The sequence below is a fragment of the Drosophila serrata genome, unplaced genomic scaffold, assembly GCF_035046125.1.
Source record: "Drosophila serrata isolate PLE 108 unplaced genomic scaffold, ASM3504612v1 contig_276, whole genome shotgun sequence".
In the NCBI taxonomy this organism is placed as follows: domain Eukaryota; kingdom Metazoa; phylum Arthropoda; class Insecta; order Diptera; family Drosophilidae; genus Drosophila; species Drosophila serrata.
In genome coordinates this window covers 10,282,853-10,300,161 of record NW_028257174.1, presented here as the reverse complement: position 1 = coordinate 10,300,161, position 17,309 = coordinate 10,282,853, and the positions used below count along the sequence as shown (strand labels likewise).

General features: G+C 52.0%; 5 protein-coding genes and 2 long non-coding RNA genes across 7 annotated transcripts; 5 read left to right on the top strand and 2 right to left on the bottom strand.

The window, feature by feature from the left end:
- Positions 1 to 806: 806 nt before the first annotated feature.
- On the top strand, positions 807 to 2,258 carry LOC110182100 (actin, acrosomal process isoform-like). Its single transcript, XM_020950085.2, has 2 exons — positions 807 to 898; positions 957 to 2,258. The coding sequence occupies exon 2, from the start codon at positions 975 to 977 to the stop codon at positions 2,103 to 2,105; it is 1,131 nt and encodes a 376-aa protein (XP_020805744.1). The 5' UTR covers positions 807 to 898; positions 957 to 974; the 3' UTR covers positions 2,106 to 2,258.
- Positions 2,259 to 2,984: 726 nt separating this feature from the next.
- On the top strand, positions 2,985 to 4,433 carry wuho (tRNA (guanine-N(7)-)-methyltransferase non-catalytic subunit wuho). The gene has a single exon (XM_020950081.2). It carries the CDS (start codon positions 3,010 to 3,012, stop codon positions 4,303 to 4,305), a length of 1,296 nt encoding a protein of 431 aa, XP_020805740.1. The 5' UTR covers positions 2,985 to 3,009; the 3' UTR covers positions 4,306 to 4,433.
- On the bottom strand, positions 4,330 to 6,383 carry Rpt4 (Regulatory particle triple-A ATPase 4). Its single transcript, XM_020950084.2, has 5 exons — positions 6,053 to 6,383; positions 5,868 to 5,987; positions 5,085 to 5,805; positions 4,652 to 4,792; positions 4,330 to 4,574 (listed from the first exon to the last, which is right to left on the bottom strand). The coding sequence occupies exons 1-5, from the start codon at positions 6,159 to 6,161 to the stop codon at positions 4,472 to 4,474; spliced, it is 1,194 nt and encodes a 397-aa protein (XP_020805743.1). The 5' UTR covers positions 6,162 to 6,383; the 3' UTR covers positions 4,330 to 4,471.
- A 599-nt stretch (positions 6,384 to 6,982) lies between these two features.
- On the bottom strand, positions 6,983 to 10,441 carry prtp (thioredoxin domain-containing protein pretaporter). Its single transcript, XM_020950083.2, has 3 exons — positions 9,810 to 10,441; positions 8,306 to 8,714; positions 6,983 to 8,143 (listed from the first exon to the last, which is right to left on the bottom strand). The coding sequence occupies exons 1-3, from the start codon at positions 10,004 to 10,006 to the stop codon at positions 7,472 to 7,474; spliced, it is 1,278 nt and encodes a 425-aa protein (XP_020805742.2). The 5' UTR covers positions 10,007 to 10,441; the 3' UTR covers positions 6,983 to 7,471.
- On the top strand, positions 8,694 to 10,137 carry LOC147643353 (uncharacterized). Its single transcript, XR_015272458.1, has 2 exons — positions 8,694 to 9,366; positions 9,616 to 10,137. It is a non-coding gene; the product is annotated as an uncharacterized LOC147643353 (long non-coding RNA).
- Positions 10,442 to 10,722: 281 nt separating the features above from the next.
- LOC147643352 (uncharacterized) lies at positions 10,723 to 12,945 on the top strand. Its single transcript, XM_086835228.1, has 5 exons — positions 10,723 to 10,830; positions 10,896 to 11,077; positions 12,237 to 12,356; positions 12,576 to 12,764; positions 12,830 to 12,945. The coding sequence occupies exons 1-5, from the start codon at positions 10,724 to 10,726 to the stop codon at positions 12,889 to 12,891; spliced, it is 660 nt and encodes a 219-aa protein (XP_086691354.1). The 5' UTR covers position 10,723; the 3' UTR covers positions 12,892 to 12,945.
- Positions 12,946 to 15,233: 2,288 nt separating this feature from the next.
- Positions 15,234 to 16,142, top strand: LOC147643351 (uncharacterized). The gene is made up of 2 exons (XR_015272455.1): positions 15,234 to 15,416; positions 15,482 to 16,142. It is a non-coding gene; the product is annotated as an uncharacterized LOC147643351 (long non-coding RNA).
- Positions 16,143 to 17,309: the final 1,167 nt, after the last annotated feature.

Below are 17,309 nucleotides of genomic sequence, written 5' to 3'. Positions count from 1 at the left end.
TGGCGATTGTTTTTTTTTAATGTTTTATTCTTTATTTATTAAGAATTTTATTGCAAACCAAACAATTTTTTAAGTTCCTAATATTATGGGTAAATCTAAGTTTTCCAAATAGCATAACTAAGCTTAAAATGCATTGATTTCAATTCGGATATCTGTTCTGTGCTAGTTTTTAAGCGCTTAACAAATCTGCATATCGGGTTTTAAAATTAACAACATTAATTTTTTTTTTCAAAATTTGACAATTTTAACGATGTTACCCCTTAAAAAATTTTCAAAATTTGGAAAAAAAAATCGAAAATTTATTTTTCTACCAAACATAACTAGATCGACTCGGCTTTAGGCGCTGATCAAGAATATATATGATTTATAGGGTCGGAAACGACCCCTTCACTGCGTTGCAAGCTTCTGACTGAAATTATCATACCCTGCAATGGTATAATAAAAAACACTTGTTTTCCTACTTTTAACTTATTACAAATTTACGCGCTCTCTATTTAAACCTTCAAGTAGGAGGGTGTTCTTTTCCAACACTGGATTGGGCAACTGGCTAGGCATATGTGGTGATTGAAGAAGCTGATTCCGAATTACTGTTTGGGATTGCGTCTGTGCTAGCAGTGGCGACGGATAAAAAAATAGTGGGTGTTTGTACAGATAATTTTGAACATTTTTGATTTTTCGCTGGGTTTTTATGATTATCGTTATTATTATTATTAACCTTAGCTGATATTATTGTTAATTGTTAAAAACAGTGTTGATATTAATTAACTAATTTATTTATTTTTAATGTACGTTATGAAAGTTTAGCTATTAAAGTAAAGACATCAATTTAAAGCCTCGCACAAGTAAGCTAGGCTTTTTTAATCATCGAGCTAGCCAGTAGTAGCTGGATGATTTGTTAGTAAGTACAATTAAGAATCCCTCCCTTAAATTACATACATTTAAAAACTAATCAAAAGTTTAAAAAACTACTCGAAATGGGCGACGAAGAGGTACCCGCTTTGGTGGTGGACAATGGATCCGGCACACTGAAGGCTGGCTTTGCCGGCGACGATGCACCGCGTGCCCTCTTCCCGTCGATGGTGGGTCGACCACGGCATCACGGCGTAATGGTGGGTTTGGACCAGAAGGACGTATATGTGGGCGATGAGGCGCAGTTTAAGAGGGGCATACTCACTCTAAGCTATCCCATCGATCACGGCATCGTGGCGGATTGGGATGACATGGAGAAGATCTGGCATCACACCTTCTACAACGAGCTGCGCGTGGCACCCGAGGATCATCCGGTGCTACTGACCGAGGCCCCGCTCAATCCGAAGGCCAACCGCGAGAGGATGACCCAGATCATGTTCGAGACCTTCAATACGCCGTCCATGTACATGGCCATCCAGGCCGTGCTCTCGCTGTATGCCTCCGGACTGACCACCGGCATCGTTCTGGACTCTGGGGATGGTGTTACCCACACGGTGCCCGTTTACGAGGGCTACGCCCTACCCCATGCCATCCTGCGCCTAGCTCTGGCTGGTCGCGATCTAACCGCATATCTAATGAAGATCCTGGCCGAGGGTGGCTATTCCTCGACCACCACCTCTGAACGGGAAGTTGTGCGCGAAATCAAGGAGGATCTGTGCTTTGTTGCACTCGATTTTGAGCAGGAGTTGTCCACTGCCACCTCTGGGATAGCTTTGGAGAAGACATTTGAGCTGCCAGACCAGAAGGTGATAACCGTTGGCAGCGAGCGTTTCCGGTGTCCCGAGTGCCTGTTCCAGCCCTCGCTCCTGGGCATGAATGCGTGTGGCATTCACCAAATCACCCACAATTCGATTATGAAGTGTGATGTGGATATCCGGAAGGATCTGTATGCTAATATCGTGCTATCCGGAGGCAGCACCATGTTCCCGGGCATCGTTAATCGCATGCAAAAGGAGCTTGGCGACCTGGCCCCCTCCGCCGTGAAGATGAAGGTGATTGCACCGCCGGAGCGCAAGTATTCGGTGTGGATTGGTGGCTCCATTCTGGGCTCGATGAGCACATTCCGTCAGATGTGGATCACGAAGGAGGAGTATGATGAGTCTGGCCCCGCCATCGTTCACCGCAAGTGCTCTTAAAGGGAGATCTAGACTCCCTACTCCTTCTCCATGGCAGCGCAGTACTGGGCTTTTCGGTTAAATTATTTACTTTTACACAATCATTCTCTGCGCTGTCTTGCTTATATTCAACATTAAAAATGTCGTCAATCTGTTTGGCATAAAAAAGAAAAATATTTTGTATTTTCATTAGCACAATTTAGGAAATTGAATTTAGATCTAAAATTAAATTGATTTCATAATATAAATACATTTTTATAAACTTCATTTTACAATAAATTAATTTAAATTATTACGTATACGTTATTTATAACAGTTTTGCTGGGTCAGTTTTCGCATATAAGAATATTATAAGAGTATTTATGCTTCAAACAAAAGTCCTCTTATAAAGAATTAGTCTGACAAGCACCACCTGTTGGTCGAATATTGAAATGACTTTAGCCCATTTTATATCAAATAAAATATAAATTAACAAGGTAAAAGGTAAGGTAATTTTAGTTTTCACATATAAGAAAACTAAGTAATCCTCTTACAAAGGACAAATTTTCAAGCGTCACCTGTTGTGCTTAGAAAATGTAATCTTATAAAGAAAGAAACATTTGCAGGCGCCACACAGTGGCACAAATTCAAATAGGTTGACAATGCGGCCAATTTTTTCTGAATTATTCTGGCTGTTTCTAGATTTTTTAACTGTTGAATTAGCTTTTTTGTGCCCTAAAAAAAAAGAGCTGGTGAATTGAAAAAAAAAGTTTAACAGGAAAGTGTGTGTGAATCAAAGTTTTCACTGTAGTGAAAGTTATTTAGAGCATATAAAACACCCTTGATAGTGGTGGCACAGAAACATCGATAGTCGAAAAACATCGATGTAAGAATATTCGAAAAACATCGATGCATTGACCCTTGTATCGATGTTTGCGCACCTCTAATGAACAATCCGACACGCAGGAGAATGGCCACGATTTTCTTCGCCGAGCCTGAACTGGTGATCGGCCTCGGCCGCAGGGTGCTTTTTGTGAACCCCGACGACCTGCAGATCTTTAAGGAGATCGAGCTGCCCCCAGACCTGGCCGCTTGCGGCCTTAAGGCCCCCGAGCCCGGTTCCTGCCCGGCCACTGAACCCGGCCCCGGCCAGGAGCAACAGCCTGCTGCCGCTGCAGCTGACGACGATGCTGCTGCTGGTAGTGGAGCTGCCAAGCAGCAGGAAGCAACAGCCTCGGGATCAGGATCGGCGTCCGAGGTGGCGGTGCAGAATGTGAGCTACTCGCCGGACGGACAGCTGCTGGCCGTGACCACGTCCGGCGCGCAGAAGGCCCTGTTGCTCTACCGCGCCCGCCCGGAGCACGCCCGCCTGCTGTCCGCTCGGCCGCTGGCCCGCGCCGCTAGCGCATTGCGCTTCTGCTGCGACAGCAGCTCCGTGTTGGTCACGGACAAGACGGGCGACTGCTACCAGTACGACTGCGTGGAGGTGGACGCTGCTCCGCGTCTTCTGCTCGGCCACCTCAGCGTGGTGTACGACATTCTTTGGTCTGAGGACCAGCAGCACATCATTACCTGCGACCGGGACGACAAGATACGCGTTACCAACTATCCCGCCACCTTCGACATACACAGCTATTGCCTCGGCCACCGTGAGTTCGTGTCGGGACTGGCGCTGCTCACCGATCGGCACATCGCTTCCGCTTCCGGCGACAAGACGCTGCGCATATGGAATTTCATCGAGGGCAAGGAGCTGCTGGTGCACGAGCTGCCGGCGCCGGCGGTGCGTATGCAGGTGCGTGTACTGGAGTCTGACAAGGTCTTCCAGGCGGCAGTGCTATTATACGACCACGTGGACGCTCTGGCCGTGTACCGTCTGGAGCGTAGCGGCCGAGAGAGCTGGACCATCAAGGGCACGCAGATGGTGCGCGCGGAGGCGGGTGCCTGGAGTATTTGCAACTTTACTTTAACCGCCAACCGGATATATGTGACGGGTGCGGAGAACGAGCGCCTGGCGCTGCGTGTTTACGACAGCGGCACTGGCCAACAGTCCAACGGCGTGCCCGAGGGCTGGCTGAATATGGTGCTGGATGGACTGCACGCCCTGCCAGACGCCGATGGCAACTGCGTGCGCTTCCAACCAGAGGACCTCTCCGTTTGGTTCAAGAAACGATTCGACAATGTCAGCGACTATCTGGAGCGCAAGAAGCGGCGCATCGAGGAGCAGCAGCAGAAGAGCAACTAAGCCCAAATGAAGTAACCAAACCCGTATCTTTACATAGCATTTAATATTAGCATATGAAGAAAAGCAACGGACTATGTATGACAGGCCTGTTTCGTGGACATAATATATAATCTGTATATGTGTGTAAATCCTTTCGTGGCTAACTCTACTGGAGACGGGTCACGCTCTAGACAGGCTTGTAATCCAACTTGCTCTCCAGCTTCTTGTTGTCCGACACCTTGCGCACGGCCTTCATGAAGTCCTCCTGGATGACATACTCACGTTCGGCGCTGCAAGATGGGGAGATTGAGGAAAGAATAATTGTTAAAAGAAGCTCCTGCAGACGACAGACTTGTGGTGCACTCACCGGATGGCAAAGAGACCAGCCTCCGTGCACACATTCCGCAGATCAGCGCCGTTGAAGTTGTCTGAGAGCTTCACAATGGCCTCGTAATCGATCTCGCCGTGCTTGGCGATTATCATAGCGTGAATCTTGAGGATTTCCAGTCTGAAATATATTTTGAAAGCATTTTAATGCGATAGTTTCCCATCGCTTGCATAAAAATATAGCTTGCAGACAAAATTCTTCGGTTTGGCAGTTGGTTTCTGACTCATCTTTTGTCAACTTGTGTGGTGCTCCATTAGATAAGGAGTAATTCTACAAAATCTATATATTTGGCCTAGCTTTTAGGTAGATATATAATCGAAGGGAGGACTGAACGGTCGCATAAATCACCCGCAGGTGATTTATCTACTTGTACGCCAGATAGGAGCCAAGGAAACTGATTACAACCACTCACCTGGCCTGCTCATTGGGGAGCGGAATCTCGATCTTGCGATCCAGGCGACCCGGACGCAATAGAGCGGGATCCAGTGTATCTGGCCGATTGGTTGCCATGATCATCTTAACCTGGCCGAGGGAATCGAAGCCGTCCATCTGGTTAAGCAGCTCCATAAGTGTGCGCTGAATCTCGCGATCCGCCGAGGTGCCCTCGGAAAAGCGCCGTCCACCAATGGCGTCGATCTCGTCCATGAAGATGATGCAGGGCTGGTGGTCGCGGGCGTAGTTGAACATCTCGCGAATGAGGCGGGCACTCTCGCCGATATACTTGTCCACAATGGCCGAGGATACGACCTTGAGGAAGTTGGCATCTAGCTGCGAGGCCACAGCGCGGGCTAAAAGAGTCTTGCCCGTGCCGGGGGGTCCGTACAGCAGGCAGCCCTTGGGCGGCGTGATGCCAACGCGCAGGAAGAGCTCTGGGTTGAGGAGCGGCAGCTCGATCACCTCGCGCAGCTCACGAATCTGCTCGGTAAGACCGCCGATGGCCGAGTACGTTACATCGCCGGGGTCCTCGTGCGACATGTTGTACACCAACGGATCCACCTCTCGGGGCAGATATCGCATAATGGTCAGCGTGGTCATATCGAGGGCCACACGGGTGCCCGACTTCAGCTTCGCCTTGTCCAGCTGTCGGCGGCATCCGACCACGTAGCGGGGACCGTTGGTGGCCTTCACGATGACTGGAAGGCAAAGGAAGCATATAAAACCCAAACGATCCACCCTGCGGGAACAAAAACCTTACATTTATCCTCGGTGAGCTGCTTTAACACTTCGCCCACTATCTGGCCCACGCTCTGCAGCGCCTTCAGGTCGTTCTCTGACTTATCATACAGCTTGGTAAGCTCCTTGATTTCCTCGCGCTCTGAAATACGAAAAAAACGGTGGGATTTTGCCAACAAACTAATGGGCCGGCGGCGAATAACTTACTTTCTTTAAGGCGGCCCTCGATCTCCTTGTGCTCCAACAGTTTCTTTCTGTAGTCAGAGAAGGCTTTCACCCTCATATTATCGGGCAGTGGGGCGGCGGTCACGGTCATTTTGCCAATTCTCTTCAAATCTCAGTAGGCAACGTTTAAAATATCAACAAATTTTTTCTTGACGTGAATTGCAGTTTTGCTTTTTAGAGTGCCCAGCTTGATGTATCGATTGTTATCGACAATGTAATGAAATATAAAATATTTTCGACATCGACATCTGGCAGGGTTAGCTCGAGACTCAAAAGTCTGGCAGCGTTGCTAACTCGAGACCAAACAGCTGGCAAGCCTGGCTGCTCGAGTACGTGGCGTTGCCTGAATTTCTAGTCTCGAGCTCAAACATTATAAAAATGCTAGATCTAGCCCAAATGATCTAAGGCCGCAGCACTGATGAAAACGGCGCAATAAAATATTATGTTTAAAAGATGAAGTTATATTACAAAAATAAGTTAAATACGGGTATGACCTAGTATATGTATTTTTATATACTGATAAATATTATTATGAGCTTTAGTTCCAAATGGTTATTAAAGCGAATTATTATGTTGTTAGGCATTGTAATGCTTTAGTTGATCAGGTGCGATTTTAAAAAGACAAAATTTTAAAAACAAAAAACTTGATAAATAAAAAAAAATTCTTAAAATTTATGAAAAATTCCACACAAGTGGGTTGAGCAAACAAAAGCTTTTGTTGTCTCAGAGTTTTGTCTGTTTGCCAGATGTTCGCATGTTGTGAAACTCAATTATTAAATAAATAAAATAAAAATAAAAACAGGCATCCAGCAGGTGAAAAACAATAAAAAGAAGCCTTTAAATACAATGTACTTGTTTAATTACCTGTTGTTGACCTTTAATTCCCTAGTAATAATAGTGAATAAATAGTAATAATAGTGAATAAATTTTTATTTGTATTATGATTGACAATTTTCCTAAGAATGACTTAAAGGTAGCCTGCTGACCAAAAAAATTTAATATATTATAATCGGAGAAGTTAGCTAAATGGCCTTTTTGCGCACTCAAATGCGTCCTGCGTCTCATTGAAGTAAATTCTAAAACATAAAACATAAAATGGAGAAACGAACCAAGCCCCAGCTCACGAGTGGAGCTGAAAAAGGACGAAGGCTTGAACACAGAACGGGGATCGGAAACTATCACAACAAAATGGATGACTTCTATTCCAGCTACTTGCATGTTGTCTTTTCTATGTCGGATGTTGGATGCTTTGTAAATGCGGGCTCCTCACAGAGGTTTCTTGCTGCTGGTTTAACTGAACGCGAAGAAAAAACATTAAGTTTAAGATTAGTTTAGTTTGGCGGGCGATTTTGTTCATTCGACTGCTCCTTCTTCTGATCCTGTTTTAGCTTCCGGTCCTTCTTAGAGCTCGTCGTGAGCGAGGAACTTCTTAAGGTATGACTGCAGCTCCGGGAGGGAGCGACTGCCCTCATACTCGCTTTGCCGCTGGCCATTCTTGTAAAGGAATAGCGTGGGATAGCCCTCAACCTGCTGGTCGATGCAGAGTTGCTTGTTTTCCGGTGCCGTGCAGTCAACCTTGGCAATCTTCACGCCGCTCTGGTGTGCCTGATGCGCCTCGGTGGCCAGCTGCTCCCAGGTAGGTTGCAGTTTCTGACAGTGTCCGCACCACGGGGCATAGAACTTAATGAAGGCCACGCCATCGGCGATGGCCTCGTCAAATTCTGCCTCGCCGGTCAGCTGCTGCGGTGTAAGCTTCTTGGCCGCTGCCTCCTCCTCGGCGGCGGCGCCATCCTCCTTCTTGGCAGCTTCAGCGCCGGCGGTCTTGTCCTCTGCGTTCTTCGCCAGCGGCAGGCCCACCATCTTTTCCACATAGGTCTTCAACGTGGCCAGGTCGCGGGAGCCAGAGTACTTTTCAATCTTTTTGCCGTCCTCGATCCAGAGCAGTGTGGGATAGCCCTTAACCTCAAAGTCCTGGCAAATGACACGGTACTGAGTGCAGTCGATCTTCGATACGGTAACGGCGGGCTCTTGAACCAGCTCCTTTGCCAGCGTCTCCCAGGTTGGTGCCAAGCGCTGCCAATGATAAAGTATAGGTTAGTCAGAGTGGGGGTAATCATTAACAGTAAATGGTGGAACACAGCTTAAGTCAACAAAAATGGCACCAAATGCAGACAGATAGTTTCGGTTAAAATGTGATTCGAATAGTTGATAGTTTGTACTTTTAATGCTTATTACCTGACAATGACTGCACCAGGGAGCGAAGAACTTGACGAAATGGTTGCCGCTGGACACATGCTTGGCGAAGGTGTCCTCGGTGAGATCCACTACCTTGCCAAGGTTAGGGTTCTCGCCCACCTCCTCACGTTTGGTCGCCTCGCTCAGATCGGCCTCGGCCGGTGTGTTCAGTTCCCGGTTAATAAAGTCAGTGATGGCAGGCAAGTCGCGGGTACCCTTGAATTTCACAGACTCCTCCTCGCCCCGCTTGAAGAGGCGCAGTGTGGGATAGCCGGTAACCTGGTGAGTGCCGCACAGAGTCTGGTGTTTGGTGCAGTCCACCTTGGCAATGATCACCTTTGGCTCATCCACATTCATTATCTCTGCTAGTTGCTCCCACAGTGGCTGCAGTCGCTTGCAGTGACCGCACCTGAGCATGGATAAAATAAAAGAGTACTTCTAGTGAACAAAACGATATATGGACGATAATATAATATATATATATGTATATAAGGTCAACCTCGGAGCCACGACAACACCACCCTTAAGGCCATAAGCCAAATATATAGATGTATAGTTTTAATTTCAATTTAAAACGACAAAAATCGCGAAATCAATAATTAATTTGGTGCCTGCATACAAGCGGGGACAAAACAATGAACCGTGATAAGGCGTTGTGCTCCTTACTGCGTGTGCTTTGTGTCGAACAAAGAGTTTATCATCTAGTTCTAATTCCGAGCGAGTCGCAGATCCCCGCCTCCTGCTCCCTCTAATGCGTCTAATCGCCTCGCAAAGACCACTTCCTAGCAACATAATTGGAACCAATCAATTTAGCCCATAGACACAGCTCCGATGGCTGTGATAAGGCAGAATAGGCTGGGAGAGAGCAGTGACCAGAGCGCTTAGTGTGTCAATCAAGGGACAGGGTCTAGGCAGAGGGGTTTCTGGAACACAAAGCCCCTGTGATCGTCTTATCAGTGAACGTGCCACTCGATTGCGGTTGGCCCATGACGAATCTCTTCGGCTGCGCGGATCTTTGCTTGCTTGACCAAATCGGGCAGAGGTTCACGTCAGATCTTCAGGTATTAGCGCAGGAACACATATAGCAAGCATCACCAACACCGACAACTATCCATTCACCTGCACAAATATGCGGTGTGCCAATATTAACATACACACAAAGATGTTCCTGTTTATAAATTCGCTGATTTCGCTAATGTATTATGTTCCCCCGCTTATAAAATACTTTACATCTTTTTGTAGATCATAATGTAAATATAAATATGGGATTATGATATATATTACTAATTTTATACTCTATTTGTTTTAAGATTAGCACCAACTTTGCGAAATTCTCAATACATCAGCGGAATTAGAGGTCGGAACACAGCTGGTGGTTATGTGTGCGTGGCTTGGTCACATCAAATAAACGATGTGGACTGCTACGATTCGCCGGCAGAAGTTTGCCAATATTGGTCATAGACGTGGACTCCGACGCGGAAAGCTTAAGTCAGCTACTACTCACCAGGGCGCAAAGAACTTGACGAAGACGTTGCCGCCGGCAATAGCCGCATCAAAAGTCTCAGGGTCCAGCTCCACCGCGAACTGCTTTTCAGCCTGCTTGCCGGCGGAGTCCTCGTCCTGGACCGCATGGACAGCGGGCAGAAGGGCGAACAGCAGCAAGGCACATGCCGCGATCGACAGAATGAACTTGGCCAACATGATCCAAATAACGAAGTAGCTACTTAACGTAGACGTTAAAAGACAAAATTTAGACACAAAATAATTTTTATTTAGTCTCAGTGTGACCGTGTAATTGTTGGATAATAAAACCGCACAGCGCTTAAAGCAAATATACCAAAATTATTGCACTAAATAATTCATAAATTAAATACTAAATTTATTGACGCGGTAAGTAAACCACAAATAAATAATATATATATATATAAATAATAAATTAGCTAAGTCGTATCAAATTGATTGGTGGTAAAATTAATATACTTCCTCCTGTTGTGTTTTAAAAAATTTTGATGTATAAGAGTTGCTGTTGTTGTTGTAGGCAAAGACGGGACAGCAATTCGAACAATTTTAGTACAAAATCATTAATTTCTGGATCTAAAGCGAACAAAAACCGCAAAACGGGGCTTAATTTTGAAGAAAGAGGTGCTAATTAGAGCTGTCCATTTTGCTATTTTGTAGCTAGAAATGAGCTAGTTTGTCAACCTTATATTGCGGGAATTTATCGTCATCTAAATTTATCGATATACAACTGTGTGTGTGACCAACTAATTTTTCACTATCTTTGAAAAGTAACTGTCATTCTTAACAACTTATTTGTAGATCTTTATCATCGCTTCGTGTACAGTGGGAGCTGGCCCGTTTCGAGCATCTTGTCACCGAGGGCAGCATATCCGATGTCCAGAAGATGGCCGGTCTGCAATGGAGCTGTGCCATAACGCCACCGATGGCGCCGGCCATGATGCCACCATTACCGCCACCCTGTCCGGGTGCACCGCTCCGGCCACCGTGCATGACGCCAGCAATGAGTGAGTACAGAGATAAGGCAAGTCAAGGAGCGTCACATAAACTAATTTCTATCCTTTGCCTGCAGCTCCTGTGCCACCCAAGGTGGAGCTGCCAAAGAAGAACGTGCCGCAGCCCACGAATCTATAAAACAGCTTCAACTGGTCCAAGCTGCCGTCTGGAGCGAGCTTGGCGAGAGCGAGAAGCACGGAGGTACCAGCACCAGAGGCGGTGGCCCCAGCGGAAGCAGCAGCCCCTACGACGAAAGCGGTGGGCGCCGTACCGGAAGGCGGAGGGGCTGCACCAGACGAAGACGGAGAAGGAGCTCCTGTGGCAGAAAAAGGATCACCAGCCGCCGAGGGAGAAGGAGCAGCAGTGCCACAAGCAGCCGCCGATACGGCAGTAGCGGTCGATTGAGATGTCCCTGAAGCAGCACCGGAGGTACCAGCTTCCGCTGCAGCAGCACCTGAGGCGGTGGCCGCAGCGGAAGCAGCAGCCCCTACGATGGAAGCGGCGGGCGGCGTACCGGAAAGCGGCAAGGCTTCACCAGTCCAAGGTGGAGAAGGAGCTCCTGTGGCAGAAGAAGGATCACCAGCCGCCGAGGAAGGAGCAGCAGTGCCACAAGCAGCCACCGATACGGCAGTAGCGGCCGATGGAGCTGTCCCTGAAGCAGCACCGGAGGTACCAGCTACCGCTGTAGGCAGACCCACCTGAGGCGGTGGCCGCAGCGGCAGCAACAGCCCCTACGATGGAAGCGGCGGGCGGCGTACCGGAAAGCGGCAAGGCTTCACCAGCCCAAGGTGGAGAAGGAGCTCCTGTGGCAGAAGAAGGATCACCAGCCGCCGAGGAAGGAGCAGCAGTGCCACAAGCAGCCACCGATACGGCAGTAGCGGCCGATGGAGCTGTCCCTGAAGCAGCATAGCAGCAGCCCCTACGATGGAAACGGCGGGCGGCATACCGGAAGGCGGAGAGGCTGCGCCAGCCCAAGCTGGAGAAGGAGCTCCTGTGGCAGAAGAAGGATCTCCAGCCGCCGAGGGAGAGGGAGCAGCAGTGCCACAAGCAGCCGCCTAGACGGCAGCAGCACCGGAGGTACCAGCTTCCGCTGTAGGCAGCAGCACCTGAGGCGGTGGCCGCAGCGGAAGCAACAGCCCCTACGATGGAAGCGGCGGGCGGCGTACCGGAAAGCGGCAAGGCTTCACCAGCCCAAGGTGGAGAAGGAGCTCCTGTGGCAGAAGAAGGATCACCAGCCGCCGAGGAAGGAGCAGCAGTGCCACAAGCAGCCACCGATACGGCAGTAGCGGCCGATGGAGCTGTCCCTGAAGCAGCACCGGAGGTACCAGCTTCCGCTGTAGGCAGCAGCACCTGAGGCGGTGGCCGCAGCGGAAGCAGCAGCCCCTACGATGGAAGCGGCGGGCGGCGTACCGGAAAGCGGCAAGGCTTCACCAGTCCAAGGTGGAGAAGGAGCTCCTGTGGCAGAAGAAGGATCACCAGCCGCCGAGGAAGGAGCAGCAGTGCCACAAACAACCGCCAGCAGAAATTTATCGTCATCGTAAGTTATCGACTTACTATTTTTTGTAGTGTGACCAGCTCGTTTTCTCACCACTTTACTAGTAAGTGTGACCAGCTAAGGTTCACTACATTTCGTTCGAAAAGTGAGTGTCATTATTTAGTACATTTTTCCAAAGTGAGCAGCCACTTTATCACTATTATCTGTGACTGTCATTTTTTACAACTTATTAGTAGCTCTCTATCATCGCTTCGTGTACAGCAGGAGCTGGCCCGTTTCGAGCATCTTGTCACCGAGGGCAGCATATCCGATGCCCAGAAGATGGCCGGTCTGACGTGTCTGCAATGGAGCTGTGCCCTAACGCCACCGATGGCGCCGGCCATGATGCCACCATTACCGCCACCCTGTCCGGGTGCACGCTCCGGCCACCGTGCATGACGCCAGTAATGAGTGAGTACAGAGATAAGGCAAGTCAAGGAGCGTCACATAAACTAATTTCTATCCTTTGCCTGCAGCTCCTGTGCCACCCAAGGTGGAGCTGCCAAAGAAGAACGTGCCGCAGCCCACGAATCTATAAAACAGCTTCAACTGGTCCAAGCTGCCGGATGCCAAGCTCCAGGTCACCGTCTGGAGCGAGTTGTATAACAACATGGAGTTGGAGTCGAGCCGATACGGCAGTAACGGCCGATGGAGCTGTCCCTCAAGAAGCACGGAGGTACCAGCTACCGCTCTAGGCAGCAGCACCAGAGGCGGTGGCCGCAGCGGAAGCAGCAGCCCCTACGACGAAAGCGGCGGGCGCCGTACCGGAAGGCGGAGGGGCTGCACCAGACGAAGACGGAGAAGGAGCTCCTGTGGCAGAAGAAGGATCACCAGCCGCCGAGGGAGAAAGAGCAGCAGTGCCACAAGCAGCCACCGATACGGCAGTAGCGGCCGATGGAGCTTTTCCTGAAGCAGCACCGGAGGTACCAGCTTCCGCTGTATGCAGCAGCACCTGAGGCGGTGGCCGCAGCGGAAGCAGCAGCCCCTACGACGGAAACGGCGGGCGGCGTACCGGAAGGCGGAGAGGCTGCACCAGACGAAGACGGAGAAGGAGCTCCTGTGGCAGAAGAAGGATCACCAGCCGCCGAGGGAGAAGGAGCAGCAGTGCCACAAGCAGCCACCGATACGGCAGTAGCGGCCGATGGAGCTGTCCCTGAAGCAGCACCGGAGGTACCAGCTTCCGCTGTATGCAGCAGCACCTGAGGCGGTGGCCGCAGCGGAAGCAACAGCTCCTACGATAGAAGCGGCGGGCGGCGTACCGGAAAGCGGCAAGGCTTCACCAGCCCAAGGTGGAGAAGGAGCTCCTGTGGCAGAAGAAGGATCACCAGCCGCCGAGGAAGGAGCAGCAGTGCCACAAGCAGCCACCGATACGGCAGTAGCGGCCGATGGAGCTGTCCCTGAAGCAGCACCGGAGGTACCAGCTACCGCTGTAGGCAGACCCACCTGAGGCGGTGGCCGCAGCGGCAGCAACAGCCCCTACGATGGAAGCGGCGGGCGGCGTACCGGAAAGCGGCAAGGCTTCACCAGCCCAAGGTGGAGAAGGAGCTCCTGTGGCAGAAGAAGGATCACCAGCCGCCGAGGAAGGAGCAGCAGTGCCACAAGCAGCCACCGATACGGCAGTAGCGGCCGATGGAGCTGTCCCTGAAGCAGCATAGCAGCAGCCCCTACGATGGAAACGGCGGGCGGCATACCGGAAGGCGGAGAGTCTGCGCCAGCCCAAGCTGGAGAAGGAGCTCCTGTGGCAGAAGAAGGATCTCCAGCCGCCGAGGGAGAGGGAGCAGCAGTGCCACAAGCAGCCGCCTAGACGGCAGCAGCACCGGAGGTACCAGCTTCCGCTGTAGGCAGCAGCACCTGAGGAGGTGGCCGCAGCGGAAGCAACAGCCCCTACGATGGAAGCGGCGGGCGGCGTACCGGAAGGCGGGAAGGCTGCACCAGCCGAAGGCGGAGAAGGGGCTCTTGCTGCAGAAGGAGAAGGAACACCAGCCGCCGAGGGAACAGGAGCAGCAGTGGCACAACCAACGGTCGAGGCTGCACCAGCCGAAGGCGGAGATGGAGTTCCTGTGACAGACGGAGGTGGAGCACCAGCCGCCGAGGGAGAAGGAGCAGCAGTTCCATAAGCAACCCCCGATACGGCAGTAGCGGTCGATGGAGATGTCCCTGAAGCAGCACCGGAGGTACCAGCTTCCGCTGTAGGCAGCAGCACCTGAGGCGGTGGCCGCAGCGGACGGACAGCCCCTACGATGGAAGCGGCGGGCGGCGTACCGGAAAGCGGCAAGGCTTCACCAGTCCAAGGTGGAGAAGGAGCTCCTGTGGCAGAAGAAGGATCACCAGCCGCCGAGGAAGGAGCAGCAGTGCCACAAGCAGCCACCGATACAGCAGTAGCGGCCGATGGATCTGTCCCTGAAGCAGCATAGCAGCAGCCCCTACGATGGAAGCGGCGGGCGGCATACCGGAAGGCGAAAAGGCTGCGCCAGCCGAAGGCGGAGAAGGAGCTCCTGCGACAGAAGGAGGAGGAGCACCAGCCGCCGAGGGAGGACCAGCAGTTCTATAGGCAACCGTCGAGGCTGCACCAGCAGAAGGCGGAGAAGGAGCTCCAGTGGCAGAAGGATAAGGATCACCAGCCGCAACAACCGCCAGCAGAAATTTATCGTCATCGTAAGTTATCGACTTACTATTTTTTGTAGTGTGACCAGCTCGTTTTCTCACCACTTTACTAGTAAGTGTGACCAGCTAAGGTTCACTACATTTCGTTCGAAAAGTGAGTGTCATTATTTAGTACATTTTTCCAAAGTGAGCAGCCATTTTATCACTATTATCTGTGACTGTCATTTTTTACAACTTATTAGTAGCTCTCTATCATCGCTTCGTGTACAGCAGGACCTGGCCCGTTTCGAGCATCTTGTCACCGAGGGCAGCATATCCGATGCCCAGAAGATGGCCGGTCTGACGTGTCTGCAATGGAGCTGTGCCCTAACGCCACCGATGGCGCCGGCCATGATGCCACCATTACCGCCACCCTGTCCGGGTGCACGCTCCGGCCACCGTGCATGACGCCAGTAATGAGTGAGTACAGAGATAAGGCAAGTCAAGGAGCGTCACATAAACTAATTTCTATCCTTTGCCTGCAGCTCCTGTGCCACCCAAGGTGGAGCTGCCAAAGAAGAACGTGCCGCAGCCCACGAATCTATAAAACAGCTTCAACTGGTCCAAGCTGCCGGATGCCAAGCTCCAGGTCACCGTCTGGAGCGAGTTGTATAACAACATGGAGTTGGAGTCGAGCCGATACGGCAGTAACGGCCGATGGAGCTGTCCCTCAAGAAGCACGGAGGTACCAGCTACCGCTCTAGGCAGCAGCACCAGAGGCGGTGGCCGCAGCGGAAGCAGCAGCCCCTACGACGAAAGCGGCGGGCGCCGTACCGGAAGGCGGAGGGGCTGCACCAGACGAAGACGGAGAAGGAGCTCCTGTGGCAGAAGAAGGATCACCAGCCGCCGAGGGAGAAAGAGCAGCAGTGCCACAAGCAGCCACCGATACGGCAGTAGCGGCCGATGGAGCTTTTCCTGAAGCAGCACCGGAGGTACCAGCTTCCGCTGTATGCAGCAGCACCTGAGGCGGTGGCCGCAGCGGAAGCAGCAGCCCCTACGACGGAAACGGCGGGCGGCGTACCGGAAGGCGGAGAGGCTGCACCAGACGAAGACGGAGAAGGAGCTCCTGTGGCAGAAGAAGGATCACCAGCCGCCGAGGGAGAAGGAGCAGCAGTGCCACAAGCAGCCACCGATACGGCAGTAGCGGCCGATGGAGCTGTCCCTGAAGCAGCACCGGAGGTACCAGCTTCCGCTGTATGCAGCAGCACCTGAGGCGGTGGCCGCAGCGGAAGCAACAGCTCCTACGATAGAAGCGGCGGGCGGCGTACCGGAAAGCGGCAAGGCTTCACCAGCCCAAGGTGGAGAAGGAGCTCCTGTGGCAGAAGAAGGATCACCAGCCGCCGAGGAAGGAGCAGCAGTGCCACAAGCAGCCACCGATACGGCAGTAGCGGCCGATGGAGCTGTCCCTGAAGCAGCATGGCAGCAGCCCCTACGATGAAAGCGGCGGACGGCATACCGGAAGGCGAAAAGGCTGCGCCAGCCGAAGGCGGAGAAGGAGCTCCTGCGACAGAAGGAGGAGGAGCACCAGCCGCCGAGGAAGGAGCAGCAGTGCCACAAGCAGCCACCGATACGGCAGTAGCGGCCGATGGAGCTGTCCCTGAAGCAGCACCGGAGGTACCAGCTTCCGCTGTATGCAGCAGCACCAGAGGCGGTGGCCGCAGCGGAAGCAGCAGCCCCTACGACGAAAGCGGCGGGCGCCGTAGCGGAAGGCGGAGGGGCTGCACCAGACGAAGACGGAGAAGGAGCTCCTGTGGCAGAAGAAGGATCTGCAGCCGCCGAGGGAGAGGGAGCAGCAGTGCCACAAGCAGCCGCCTAGACGGCAGCAGCACCGGAGGTACCAGCTTCCGCTGTAGGCAGACGCACCTGAGGCGGTGGCCGCAGCGGAAGCAACAGCCCCTACGATGGAAGCGGCGGGCGGCGTACCGGAAAGCGGCAAGGCTTCACCAGCCCAAGGTGGAGAAGGAGCTCCTGTGGCAGAAGAAGGATCACCAGCCGCCGAGGAAGGAGCAGCAGTGCCACAAGCAGCCACCGATACGGCAGTAGCGGCCGATGGAGCTGTCCCTGAAGCAGCACCGGAGGTACCAGCTTCCGCTGTATGCAGCAGCACCAGAGGCGGTGGCCGCAGCGGAAGCAGCAGCCCCTACGACGAAAGCGGCGGGCGCCGTAGCGGAAGGCGGAGGGGCTGCACCAGCCGAAGACGGAGAAGGAGCTCCTGTGGCAGAAGAAGGATCTGCAGCCGCCGAGGGAGAGGGAGCAGCAGTGCCACAAGCAGCCGCCTAGACGGCAGCAGCACCGGAGGTACCAGCTTCCGCT